The sequence below is a fragment of the Lissotriton helveticus genome, chromosome 10 (genome assembly GCF_964261635.1).
Source record: "Lissotriton helveticus chromosome 10, aLisHel1.1, whole genome shotgun sequence".
Lineage (NCBI taxonomy): Eukaryota > Metazoa > Chordata > Amphibia > Caudata > Salamandridae > Lissotriton > Lissotriton helveticus.
This window is the reverse complement of record NC_136071.1, coordinates 446,508,629-446,523,178: the sequence shown is the minus strand read 5'-3', so window position 1 is coordinate 446,523,178 and position 14,550 is coordinate 446,508,629. Positions and strand designations below refer to the sequence as shown.

At 45.8% G+C, this 14,550-nt stretch overlaps 1 protein-coding gene across 1 annotated transcript in view; it reads left to right on the top strand.

The window, feature by feature from the left end:
- Window positions 1-14,550, top strand: part of TELO2 (telomere maintenance 2) — a 659,928-nt gene that overhangs the window by 424,003 nt on the left and 221,375 nt on the right. The window contains exons 12-13 of the mRNA XM_078662940.1: window positions 888-976; window positions 1,115-1,206. Of these exons, the coding sequence (XP_078519066.1) occupies window positions 888-976; window positions 1,115-1,206 (181 nt within the window). The remainder of the gene's footprint in view (window positions 1-887; window positions 977-1,114; window positions 1,207-14,550) is intronic.

The window sequence follows — 14,550 nt, the reverse complement described above, 5'->3', positions numbered from 1 at the left end:
ACACCGACATGTAAAATGCACTTTAACACACACAGCGTGACTCTCAAATACATACCATTCAGTTTCCCCCTGTAGTCTCACTAATATCTCTGTCAAATCTCTTGCAATTTTATTTCTACAGGCACAGAGCTTATCAAAAAGATAACATTCCTTTATGCTCAAATTCTATACATTGAGGGTTGTGGTGGGCTTTCTGTTCTTTATAGATAATTGCTCGGAAAATGGGTTCATAAGACAAAGTTCCATTCTTCTGCACCTTAACAAAGAGGTTTTCTCTTAAACATATCTATTATATAGATAGATTTACCTCTGAAAAATAAATAGCACTCAAAGGTGTTCTCTTTAGAATGCTGCACAGCTTTGTATGTTTTTGGTGAAGCAGCTGTCCGCTAGACTGTAAATTTGGTAAAAATTGGTGCAATCATTTCTGTAAGAGTTTCCAGGAGGTAGGGCTTGTGCATGCCACCCATGCAGCGTAGGATTTTATAGATGTGTGCTTTATTTTTTCCTGTAGGGAATCTCATAAATATTGGGCCACATAAAAGTGGATGAACAAGGTTGTATGTTAAGATGCTTCTTCAAGGTATTGCTGGGCTTAAGGGGTTGTGGAAAGAGATCTGAGATGTGACGATACAACAGCCAACAATTGTAGTAGTGTATACATGGTGCTCAAATGCACACAATCATTTCTGTCATGATAAGTAGATCAGTTAATTCTCTTTAAGAAGTGTTTTGAAAGTGATTTTTTTGTGTTTAACTTAAAATACCAATATATTGAATTGTCTAGTTGACGGTCAAAGGGAAGCCCTGTTTTCTCTGTAAGTGAAAGCAGAGTTTAAGACAAACTGCAGATACTCGATCTGTTATTTTTCCCTCTGTCTTTGCAGTGATGACGAGCTTCCTGCTTATGACATGTCACATGATACTCCGCTGACAAAGGCAAAGGCACCCGTTTATATCCGAGACTGTATAGAAGGTAGGAAAAATGGTTGCCTGAGTCATGGTAGCATGCAATAACACCTGGCATGAAAGATTCCCCAGGGGGTGGGAAAGCCCAGGTCCTGCCAGTGAGTTGAGCAAATGGGTAATAATTGTAAGTGGTGTTCACTTTTAGTGCTGGTGTCAGGTGAAGACGTGGAGAAGTTTGAGGCTACTCTGGACATTCTGGGGACCTTGATCAGGAAGAATCCTGCAGCCACCAAAGAGGTACAAATAAATGCTTTCTGCTCTTTGCCCATGCCTTTGTCTATGTTTCCGTACCATCTCTCACTGTTCTCTTTGCCTCTCACTACCACTTTCTTTGAACTCCAGCCTCTTTTATTTTTAGCTCACGGTTGACTCACCCATTCTACCTACCCCCTTTTTTGGGCTCCACTTTCTGATCCCGTCTATATTTCTGATTCATATTTTTCTACTTGCTCCCAGCGCTATGTCCTTGTCTCTACATTATCCTTTTGACATTCTTCCCCTTTCCTTTAGAAACTCTTAGCGTTTCACCCCTTCTCTGCCCTCATGGCTGTTCTTCATGCCCTATTATTTTGCTTATGCTTCTACTCACTTAGCGCTAATCTTGTCTCTCTATCCCTTTCCTCTTCTTATTGTCCCTCCCATTCACTCTGTGTCGTACATTTATTTATCTACTATTTCCTCTCTCAACCTTGTTTCCCTTCCACTTACCCATGATTTCTTGCTACTGCCCTTCTTACAAATTTCATGCCCCTTCTTTCTAACCCACCCCAGCTTGATGTTATTTTTTTGCATTTTTTCACCGCCCCTTTCTCCAGGCTTTTCTTTATGGCCCTCTTCCCAGTACCCTTCATCTGATCTTCCTTTTGGCCTGTTCTTTGGTGACATGTCACTAGTTTAAAAAGGAGATATCAAGGAGGGCTATAAACCTAGCATGGATGACTTTGAGAGGTGGAAGCTGGTGCTCAACCTGAAAGTGTTTCTTCTGCCTCCTTTTCATTGCACTTCTGAAGAACAGAACTGTCATGAATATTACCATAGATGGTTTTAGAGGTCTATTCCCCACGACACCATCCCTCTTCTTTCCGCCCCAAGTAGTATTATGGGAATCAGGAGATAAAGCAGGGAGACATTCTTCCTTGTGGTAAATTCAAGGAGAAGGTGTGCGGTCACTGTATCAATGTTTGCAACTTTAATGAAGCTTTGACAGTGTGTGCTTCAGGACTCTCTCAAGGGTCCCGGTGCTAGCAGGGGATAATGGGCCACAACCGTGGTGGGTTGGGGCCTATTCCGGCTGATATGGGGACTTGTCACATGATATGACATACTGTGGAACTGAAACATGACGCCGGGTGCACCCTTTTAGTATTTGACTTTCAGAGTAGCTAGGCGAGCAGTCCAAGACTTCCCAAGGTGGTAGTGTGGAGGCTGAGACTCCGCACTCAGTCACTAAATAGGGTGAAATAATGACTGTACAATCCAGTGCTTAACTTAAAAAAAAAAAAAGTGGCACTTTTTTTATCCACTGCACAATACTACACAAAAAGAATAAAACAGGGACAAAGCATTCTATTGTGGTTCTACTGGAAAAAAAAGCACTAACGTAAATAGCATGGCAAAATCACATGTGCAGGTTCACAGTGACAGTGCAAGCTGAATGCTGTATCTATGACCCGTAGGTCAATCTCTAGGGCTCGATCTCATTTCACTTAGCAGTTAGGCCCCAGTCTGAGTTTTAGGGCTTTGTGTCAGCTTGGGACCAAATCATCTAAAGTTTACCTATTCCCGTGGTGGCAACACCCCAACGCAACTCTCGCTGTGGTGTACCAGCCCTTGCCTCTCTTCCAGTGCCGCTGGGGAAACTCCAGATGCCCAGCCAGTCTTCAGGTAGAGTAGTGAGCCTACTATGAAGGTTTCAGTTCTGGGTCCTCAGAAGTTATGTACAGTGTTGGCACCAGTCGCCAATCCTCAGGCACAGCACATGGAGGCAGTGGGCTGCAGTAAAGTTTGTGTTTGTCAACGTAGTATGTCTATCTGTATGTGGGCACAGATAGACCTTCCCTGGCGCTCAGGTTGGCTCCTTCGACATCCTTCCCATTGGGGCTGACCATGGCAATGGTCACCTTCTTGCTTCAGTGCTCCTCTTCAGATGTGATTTGAGTAGGTAGGCAGAACCAGTCCAATCTACACTCGGCCTATGTGAGGTCCCCTTTGTCAGGGTGACCATGAATAGGTCACTATCTTGTATTTCTCTTTGGTGCAGCCTGCCAAATGCAATTACAGAGATGCAGGGAGACCTGCTCCAGCAATTCAGTCAGCTCCTGTGACGTCCTCCTTGTCAGGGTGACCACAGGCAACAGTCATGCTCTCTTACTTCTCTTTGGCACAGCGCACCAGAGTGATTACAGGGATGCAGGGAGATCCACGCCAGCACTTGTGTCGGCTCCTGCAACAACCCCCCTTGTCAGTGCTCAGTTCCATCTTCCTAGTTATCACAGCTAGGATTATTGCTCCCCTTTCTTGGCAGGCCAGGCAGGAGTCATAGCAAAGTAGACCTGCAGCTCTCCTCCAGTGGTAGATACAAACGTCCAGGTGATGTACCTTCACCTCTGGGAGTCTGGCTGTCAGCAAAACCAGCCCTGGGTCACAAAAGTTCCCTGACACTCTGCGCAGTGCTTCCCTTTGGTCAATGAGCATTTCCGTAACACTGTTGGAAGGGTTCAGTCCCTTTCTTTTGATCGATCCTACAAATCACAGATTCTTCACCTTTAGAATAACTTCAAGTCCTAGACTGGATCCGGATTTATAACAGCAGCTCTGCCTGTGCTTCAACAGGTGGCAAAGCCAACCATGACAGCCTTATGGCACCCTGGAAGTGATGACATGGAGCATCATATAGGTGCCAGCCCTGTGTGCTGACATGTTCCTTCTTTCTGTGGTCTTTGATGCAAATCTGAAGGGCCGATCCCAAGTTAATTGCTTGTATCAATGCCAAATTTCAACAGCAGCCACTGTGTCTGATGTCAGCCCTCTCTAGATCTAAATCTTGCTACAAAATCACCAAAGTGGTGCCCCCACATTGGATGATCTCCAGTTGCTCACTCGATACAGAACTATATGATGCTAGAAGCCGTTTTTGTCTCCAATTCAGATGCAGTACAAGGAACTTAAGAACATACCACACAATGATAATTACAATGATGCAGACTGTGTGGGCATTGCCGTCAACACCAGTGTTGTGATACGGTGCCATACCTGGATGCGAGCTACTGTTTGTTTTTGTGACGGTTCAGGCATCCTTAATGTTCTTGCCCTTCGATGCAGCCATACTCCTTTTAGAAAAGGCAGAATCCGCTATAGAATATTTCAAAGACAGATGTATTGCGGCCCGTTCCCTAGGCTTGCTTTCACTGGCCTGCCAATTTAACCAACAATACAGAAAATTCATAAGCTACTTCGTGGATTTAGCCTATAGAAAACAGCAGCCCACACAATCATTTCAGCAGCTTGCCTAGACTTTTTAGCACTCCAGAAAATGTGGTGGTGGCCCGGGTTTAAAAAAGATGTGGCCTACCATTCTTATCCCATCCATTCCTTCTCAATCATGCTGCCATCCTTTTGCCGGAAGTCAAGTCCCTATTGGCCAAGGAGTCCATCAAACTGGTACTAGAATCAGGAAAGGGTGAGGCTGTTACTTCCGATACTTCCTGGTGCCCAAGAAGCACAGAGGGCTCAGGCTTATTTTCGACCCCTGATTCCTTCCTTAAATACAGATAGACACTTTCAAAATGCTCACTCTGGCCAAGGCTCTTTCTGCCTTGGACCCAGGGGATTGCAAGGTATATTTGAACTTGCAGGGCACTTACTTTCATGTGCTCATCCTGCATTCCCTCAGCTGCTACCATCAGTTTGTGATCGGTTCATAGCATTTTCAACTTGTGGGTTTACCCTTCGCCTCTCAAGTGGTATGAAGATGATTGCAGTGGTAGTAGTCTACCTTTACAGCTCAGGGACACAGTTATTCCCATTTCCTTACGACTTGCTGCTCAAGGCTGACTCATCATAGTCAGTCACAGACCATCTCCGAAAGGCAATCAACCTTCTCTCATCCCTGGGGTTTTCCATCAGCGAACTGAAGTATGATCTGATGCCTATTCACAGGATTCCCTTCTAAGGGCCCATCCTGTACACTGGTATTCAAAGCCTTCCCTCCCTTAGAGTGAGCCCAGGACATTCAGGATAAGATCCCAATGTTTACAGATCAGTCCTGGGTCTCATTGAGGTTGGTTCTAAGGCTTCTTGTATTGTTGCCTCATGGAACTTCCTGGTCACCTTTACTCAGTAGCACATGGGACTTGCAGTGGAACCTCCGTTTCCAGTGGGCACAACGTGGGGGCTGTTTGTTGAATAAAAAGCTGCATCTGCTCCAACGACCTTTGGTGATGGAAGATAGACACAATCTTCTCATGTGGAAGGTTGTTCTTTCTACCTCATCCAGAAATCACAATGGTGATGAGTGCATCATCTTTGGGTTGGTGCAGTTACCAGCGAGAGGTGGAAATCGGGGGTCTCTGATCCCCAGTGGAACAGAATCTTGATACCAGCCTCCAGGTGCTTCTTTCCATCTGGCTGGCTCTGAAAGCCTTTATCCAATCCATCAAGAGAAGGTCTTTACAGGTCTTGAAGGACTGTGCAACCTCCCGGAGGTACTGCAACAAGCAGGACCACATGGGGCCATGGATCTTGTTCTGGCAGGCACTGCACCTGTGGAGTTGGCTGAAGTGCCAGGGGATCTCCCTGGTAGCCAATCATCTGGTGGAGTCTCTAAATGCCACTGAGGGCGAGCACAGCGCATGTTAGCTGGTAGTGGCTCAGGACATCTTTGATCACTGAGGCATACCCTGCCTTTTCACTACTTCCTCTGAGAGTACACAGTACTACCATTACTGCACGCTGGAGTTCCCGCCTAGGGGGGGATGCCTTGCATCTGCCAGATGTTTGTTTGTGATTCCATTACTGCCTTTCCTGTCTTTAGTTCTGAAGAAGGTCAGGACGGAATAGGCCATGTCATTTTGCTCTGGATTGGGCCTAGAGAGTATTGTTCCCCAAATCTCCACAATTTACATCTCTGTGCGTGAATATTGAGCACCATCAACCGAGCAGTTATAACTTACTTGCTTAATTTGTGCCTATAGCGCCACTCGACTAAACCATCTATTCGCTCATTGGAAGACATTTGTGACTTGGTGTAGAGACCGTCAGCTTGATCCCCCTACTAGCCACTTTAGCAGAGGTTCTGCAGTTTGTCTTACCTTTGTGTCAGCAAGGCTTTGCGATGGCCACAGTTAAAGGATATTTGTTGACCATCTCTGCCTTTTTTACATTTGCCTGACCAATTTTCTTTATCCAAGTTATCTGTTGTGATGAGGTTTTTAAAACTTTAAAACATATGGTGCATGTTTCCACTAAGGCACTTCATTATGCCTCAATGGGACCTTAACTTGGCCCTCCATGCAGTTCGAGCCCATTCATAGTTGCATCCTACAGTGTGGTGTACTTCCTACCAATCCGTAGGACCTTGCACATTGTTTGGACAACATAAACTAAGGACTTGGTGTCCAGACTGATTCTGGACACCCCCGCAGGATGTGTTGGCCTATAGACCAGCTAGCTCACAGTACCACTGTATGCCCCCCTAACCTATCAGAGGGCGAATAGTTTCTGGCAACCACTGAACATGGCAACCATGACCCCTCAGGGATCGTGGACACAGTACAGAAGTTTTCGCTCAGTCACTCGTGCTTACTTATTCTCAGAGAAATATACAGAGAATACACAGTGGGACGTTCTCAATAATATTTATTGAACCAACGTTATTCTTGCATAAAATATGTGTGCTGCAATGATTAGTAGACAGAAGCAGATAAACATGATTGCACGCATCAAAAGCTTAAAGAATAGATATAGATCTACCATGGTGCTAAAACAATGTATATATGCAGGCATATAAACAAGGCAGTTATCTGGTGTACTTCTACTATGCGAACCCTACTCTAAGGGTACCTAGAGTGTGTGTAGGTATGAAGCCAAGAATCCCCCTAAGTGACCAGCCAACCCCATTTTTTGTTGGGATAGAGTGAGGGACCCCGTCTTGTTCACATACTGGTCACCCCTTATGAGATGTCAAACTGCTGTGTGGTAATTTCCCAGCATGCAAACACCCTCTGTGTCAGTGGAAGTATCTCCTCTACTAATCTATCAGAATGCTCATCTTTTGCAATAAAAGCAGGCTTGCAATGTACGCATAGATTAGAGTTGTTATGGATATTGCAGATAGCCCTGTCGCCCGTGGATGAAGATAGTGATGGCATTTGTACGTAGTTCAAAACGAGACCTTATACATGATGTTCAGGGCTTAGTGATAATGTTGTGCGAAGCTAGATGTAAATAGTTTATTTTCAGAGAAATGAATCCACCATTGTATGCGCAAATGTGTTCAAAAGGTCATAGCTGGAAATGTTATATTCAAATCATGTGTGCTGTAGATACGCATGCTTTGCATACTCCTGCCATCTAGTGTTGGGTCCGGATGTTTGCAAGTTGTTTTTCTGCGAAGAAGTCTTTCCTAGTCACAATGTAAAGTGACTCCTTCTTTCGGAAATAGTGCACATGTGTGTTAACTTCATTGTTAGATTGTTTTTATTCCATCATGGGGTTCGGATGTGTATTGCTGCACCCGATTCGAAACATCCTTCGGGTGCCCTTTGCTGTGCAATCTACTCTACCCTCAACGTTATTGTTATCGTACACATTTTCCTCTCTTTGCGTATCCATTTGATCGGAAAAGCCTCTCATCTTCGGTCAAAAACATTGTGGGCAGCCTTCGGGCCTAGCCACGTCGATCCACCCCTCGGCCGATGGAACCGACTCAGTTTCAAACCTGTCCTCGGTGCCACTCCAAGTACCGTTATGCTGGTGGTTCCGCAAATTAAATGATGGCGCTGGCGTTCACAACGCTGCTGCCGTCACCACTGGAATCTATCGAGGGCTTCAAAAAGGCAAGTAATTAATCCACATTTAATAAAATGTTTTGTATTCTATGCTGGGTACGACATTTTGCACATCTTTCACTCCCCATTGGACATCATGATAGCAGCGTCTTCCTTATATAAAGTACAAAGGAATCATTTTTGCACCATATTATTCCATGTGCCAAAAAGCAAGACCTAAACCCAGATATTTGTTTTAGCTCTTGCGTAGTGGGACAGTGGTCTAACATGGATCCCAGGACTGAATCGTTTTGTTTTCTGCAGTCCAGAGATGTTGAAAGCTGCCATGTATCGTCTGGTCTGATGCTGCCTGGGCACGTGTCACAGGTGTCACATATTTAAGTTGCTGTTCTATGAATATAGGGGCATTTTAGAGGTATGCTGCCTTTGCTAGCTGATCAGTCAGCACACGCATTACCTATTGTAAAGGGGCCTATTTTCTTGTGTGCCCTGATTTTTATGTTTTCTTGTATAACCAAACAAGTTAAGGCATCACTAATCTGCCATAAATCTGAAAATGTCACAGTAGAATCATCTGTTCCTCTAAAGTTGTTTTGTTTCCACCGATTCAGGAATAACACACACCCTCAGAAAACAAAGTCAGAAGCAACAATTACATCAATCATAGCACACACTGGTAATGCTGGGTTTCATGTTCTAGGTGTAGTAGCATTGCTACCACTTCTGCAAGTTGCCCTGATCTGTTACCAGTTTGTCTCTGAATTGTTTGTGCAGTCCCATTTGGAGCACTAGGATATTGAACATATACTCCAGCACCTCCTTGACAATATGAACTTTATCTTGAGTGAGGTTTCTAAACACTGGGTATAGTGTCTCCTTTTGCTTCAATGACACACTCATGTGTCTGGCCCACAAAGGGTATTCTTGCCAATTGGAGTCACTGGGTAGAACCTGTTCTGTATGTATGGAGTTATTGCTAAGGCCTGCTATCCATTTAGCTGCGCGCACCATTAAGCAACACCTTCAGCAGTGAGTGTATGGTGTGTTTTGATGATGTCTGATCCTGTAATCATGCACTGGAATGTCTAGATCGCCCAGTACACATGTAACACTGTTTTTTCACAAAGAGTATTTCACTTCAACCATTTTCATCAACTGAGAGGCAAAAGCTACAGGGATGTGTTTGTTTCAATACATCTGGACAGAATGTATGCAATTAAATTGTCTCTGACCATCGGCCAAATATAGAATGACAATGTGATGTCTAGGCTTTTCCTATGAAGGAGCTTCCACAAGTGCTTCCGGCAATGTTTTCACTGTCCAGTTCCAGTTGCTGTATCTTAGCAAATCGTACAAGGGAGCTGCAATATCAGCAAAAATTGAGGTGAAGGATCTCGAGAATCTTATAACTCCTAAAAGGCTCTGTAATGAGTGCATGTTATGTGGAAGGGACTTGGGTTGTATCATCCCTAGTCTGCTTTGACCTATGTGCTTTCACTCAGGGAATATTTCTAACCCTAAGAATGTTACCTGTGTCTGCACAATCTGTGCCTTTTTAGGGTTCCCCATCAAACATCCTGTAACCTTTAGGGGTTAACAAGGAGAGAAGGAGCCAATAGTCAGGAAGTGCTTTCTGAAAGAAGGTTTATTTCGGGTACACAGTATGCAGGCAGAAACAGTCTTGGTTTAGTCCGGTGCTTTAGTCGGGCCCTTCTGATCTTTTTCCGGCTCTTCGGAGTAGTTTAGCTCGTCACCGTCTCAGCCCAAAAGAAAGGAAAAGGAGAGGTGGCATTTAGATCACAGCTCTGAACTACCGAGGCTATGGGGCAGGGTGTGAGGGTAACGTTGTGAGGAGGGAAGTAACCATCACCATTGCCTTACAAAACAAATCTTACTGGCAACACAGCGGTGCTTCACCCGGAGTTTGTGGAGTGAAAGTGCACAAAGTAAAAGTGAGCGTTTCCCTTATACAACTGAGGATCCCTCCCAGCCTCCTCGTTACCCGGCCCCCCCTTTGAAAGAGAGAAGACCTCTGAGCCGGCCCCGTACCCTGCTGAGCCACGCGTCTTCCTGAGCGTGGCTGGGCGAAGAGTAGTGACAGTGGCCTCCTGGCTTCTCCTTTGTCGCGTCCTCTTCCTCGGGTGCTCCCGCAGGGTCTCTAGGAGTCCGCAGCTGCCTCGACTCCTCTTCCCGGTGTGGAACTCCTTCGGGGTCTTTCATCGTCCTCTCCTCGGGTCGGCTTCCTCCACTCCCGGCTCCGACGCTGTGTTCTTCCGGGACCGCCTTTTCATCGTGAAACGTTGAAGCGGATAGGCCCACGAAATCCGACGTCACGGAGGGGGGCGTTACTTCAGGAAAGTCCAGGCTTTCATTAATGGGCCCGGTCCAATCCTGTGGAATAGATTGAAAACCAGTCACGGGGGATACTGTGACCGATCCCGTGACCCCGTGACAAATCTCCCCCCCTAGCTTTTCCCGTTTAGGGGAAAGAGGATAACGGGACAAGAAGTCAGCGTTTGTCTGATTTATCCCTTTTCTATGGCGGACTTCAAAGTCATAAGGCTGGAGCTAGAGAAACCACCGTAATATCCGATCATTCCGACCCTTGTTCCGTTGTAGCCATGTCAGAGCGGCATGGTCGGTGAAGAGAGTGAAATGACGGCCCTCTAGGTAATAACGGAGTTTGTCAATACTCCATTTGACCGCGAGGCATTCCTTTTTAATTGTAGGATACGCTGCTTCTCTCGGGAATAACTTTCTGCATAGATACAAGATGGGTCTTTCCCTGCCTTCCTCATCCTGTTAGGATAATACCGCCCCCAACCCAACTCCTGAAGCATCAGTTTGTAAGAAGAAAGGCTTCTCAAAGTCTGGGGCTGTTAAGACTGGTGCGGAGGAAAGAATGTCCTTAAGCTGTTGGAAGGCCATACAAGCCTGAGGAGAGGGGTTTTTGTGGGGAAGTTGCTGTCTTTTTTAACAGGTCAGTTAAGGGAGCAGAGACCGTAGCAAAGTGAGGAATGAAGCGGCGGTAGTAACCCACCAGTCCAAGGAACGCCCTAAGATCTCTTCTAGTGGAGGGGAAGTTCTGTGACTGGATGGCTCGTACATTCTCTTGCTGGGGAAATAGGTGTCCCTCTCCTAGGACATACCCCAAATATTTGACCTGGGTGAATGCAACTCGGGATTTCTATGCATGTATGTGTAACCCAGCCTTTCGCAACGCCCCTAAGATTTGTTCTAGGTGGTGAAGGTGGTCCTCCCAGGTGGGGCTATGGACGATTATGTCGTCTAAGTAGGAGGCCGCAAATTTAGTATATGGGGCCAGGATGGTATCCATAAGGCGTTGGAAGGTCGCCGGTGCCCCATGCAGGCCAAAGGGGAGGACGGTAAAATGGAACAGACCCTCGGGTGTTGAAAATGCAGTCTTTTCCTGGTCTTGGGGAAGAAGGGGTACTTGCCAGTACCCCTTGGTAAGGTAAATAGTTGTTATATATTGAGCCTCCCCAAGGCACTCAATAAGTTCGTCCACCCTCTGTAGTGGGTACCCGTCTTGTTTAGAGACTTTGTTGATGGCACGGAAGTCGATACAAAATCTAGTACTTCCGTCCGGTAAAGGTACTAGAACGACTGGGGAGGACCAGCTGCTTTTAGAGGGTACAATAATCCCTGCTTCTAGCATTTTGTCTACTCCATTTTCAGCAACTTTCGTCGTGCTTCTGGTACGCGATAGGCTTTTTGTTTTACCGTTATCCCATTAGGGGATGGAATGGAGTGGGTCGCTAGGGATGTCCTACCGGGTTGATCTGAAAAGATCGTCTGATGGTTTAGAAGTATGCCTAGCACTTCTTTTTTCTTTTGTTCAGTAAGGTCAGGGTTTATGACTGTTTGGTCTACTGTATGCGCCACGGTAGTAATGGTAGACACAGAGCGGGGTGAATGGGGTGGGGGACCCAACCATTTTTTAAGGATGTTGATATGGTATATTTGGGTTTTGAAGGGGGAAATCTTCAAGGCATAAGTGGTTTTTCCTATTTTTCTGAGTACCGGGAACAGACCCTGCCACTCCTTACGGAGTTTGTGCGTGGAGGTTGGTAAAAGCACAAGGGCCCAGTCACCAACCGCCAATTCTCTCCACTTTTTCCCTTTGTCGTAAAAGGTTTTTTGTTTGATTTGTGCCCTTTCAAGAGTCTCATAAGAGAGCGTTCTTAGCTTATGCAACCTGGACATGTGCTGTTGGGAATACTCCAATAGATCTTGGGCATCCTGAGCCCCTTCTCTCTCCCAGCTATCTCGGGTGATCTCAAGTAAGGTGTGGGGTTTCCTTCCGAATAGGAGTTCAAAGGGTGAGGAGCCCAGGCTGCTCTGAACTTGGCTGCGTAATACAAACAGAGCCAATGGGAGCAACTGGTCCCAGTGTTTCCCATCTCCCGTTAAAAGTTTTTTAGAGTGACTTTTAGAAGGCTGTTGTATCGTTCCACCAAATCATCGGTTTGTGGGTGGTAAACCGAAGTGCGCAGATGTTTGATCTGTAAAAGAGAGCATACCTGCTTCATCATACATGAAACAAACGGAGTGCCTTGGTCCGTTATAAGTTCTTTAGGGAACCCCATTCTTGATAACAGCTCTACTAACTTTTGTGCAATGGCTGCCGATGTTGCTGCTCATAAAGGAAATGCTTCCGGATAACGGGTAGCGTAATCTACAACCATCATTACGTATTGGTACCCCCGGGTCGAAATAGGAAGAGGGCCCACTATTTCAACCCCGACCCGGTCAAATGGCTTGCCTATTATTGGAAGAGTAACTAAAGGGACTTTTGGGGGAATGTAGGTGTTACGTTTTTGGCAAATGTGACATTCCTGACAATAACGTTTTACTTGTGCAAAAACCCCAGGCCAAAAGAAATGTTGTATAATGGAGTCAGTGGTTTTTTCGGCACCTGAATGTCCTGCCAGGAGATGTGCATGATTCAGAAAAGGGGGTGGTGATGAACAGAGTGCCTGAATTAAGCAGACCACTCTTACCCAGTCCAAAGATCAGGGCTTGATCCATCACCGTTTTTTAGCTCACTGCACCATCCCAGCTCAGAACTTGGTTATATGCAAATTAGTCTGTTCCTGTCCCAGTGCATGATGGGAACAGGGCAAACCAAACTACCAAGCCAATTCTTATACTGGGAAGGAAACAAGCTTCCGGGGACCGGTTTCTGCCATTTCAGGCGTCGTCGGCCCGGCTTGCTTGAATCCTGATGGTGCAATGAGCAAGGGACTCACATCTGAGTATACCCTTCCACGCTTATGGTGGACAAAATGAGCATGGGCATAGAACATGACTTGGTCACGAAAATCGGTTGGTACTATCAGTTGGGGAGAAGCATGTTCGGTTCCTAGTCTATACAAGAGACCCTTTTTTTCTACAAAACAGGGATAGACAAGTTTTCCCTGGTTTTTGTTATCTTGGGCATTCTGCCATGCCTGAGCAAGAGTAGAATCGTTTAGTTGGGTGGTTCGGAAGTTAGAATCTGTTGCCCATGGTTCGGAGATTAGTAGACCATGCTTGTTTGTACCTTGTAACTTATTCGTGTGTAGGGCCTCTGCCATCAGTGTGGAAAAACATGTGTTGTCGGTACCTATAATGAGGGGTTCGGGTAATTCTGGAAGTACCCCTAATTCGCACTGTAGTTGTGTACCTTCTTCAGTTGTGATGGTTACCTTTGCTTAGGGATAAGTTCTAACGTCCCCATGTACACATTTTATTCGAACTGTGCGGCCTGACAGGACATGAGAGGCAGGGATTAGACTTTTCCTTACTACTGAATGGCGACATCCTGAATCTAATAATGCTTGGGTTTGCTGTTGGTTGAGTAACACACTTACATAAAATGTGGCACCGGTTTCCTGCGCATACATGATGGCATGGGGCAGGTAGCCGACTTCCATGGGTTCTTCTTCTCCCTTTTCTTTCTTTTTCCGACAATACCTGGCAATATGTCCCCATTCCCCACATTCATAACATTGTGGGACAGTCATAATAGGAGGTTCGGCTTACTGGGCCGAGCTCGAAAAGGGGGTTCTGTCATGGTTTTGGGTGTTTTCTTTTCAGGCGTAAGCGGAATCACGCTTTTGTTGGTTCTTTCTATTTCACGAAAGTGGGGACGTGATTGAGCCCTAGCATACGAATTGGTAGGAGAGATACGTTCTGGAGTCTCCGGGCGAGTAGTAGTTGGCCGGTGGAGTGTGGACACTTTTGCACACACGTGAGACGATTGACTAAGATGATTTGTTCATACCCAGCAAGACTTCATGTTAAGAATTTGCCATTGGTTTTGGTCCTTGTGAACGATTCCCAGCTGCCCCTGGATTAAAAAAAAATTTGGGGGGGAATTTTTTTTTTGTGGATTATCACCCTGTCCTGAAGAGGCCAGATTTCTTGGAAGGCCGAAACGCAACCGCGTCGACACTTTCATACTGGAGGAGTGTTTATGTTTACAATTAATTTGGGAACTTGTAGCCTTTGTGACACAGTTTTCGATTGAGGTTTGGCAATTTGGGTTTTCGAACCATCTGTGCTATAC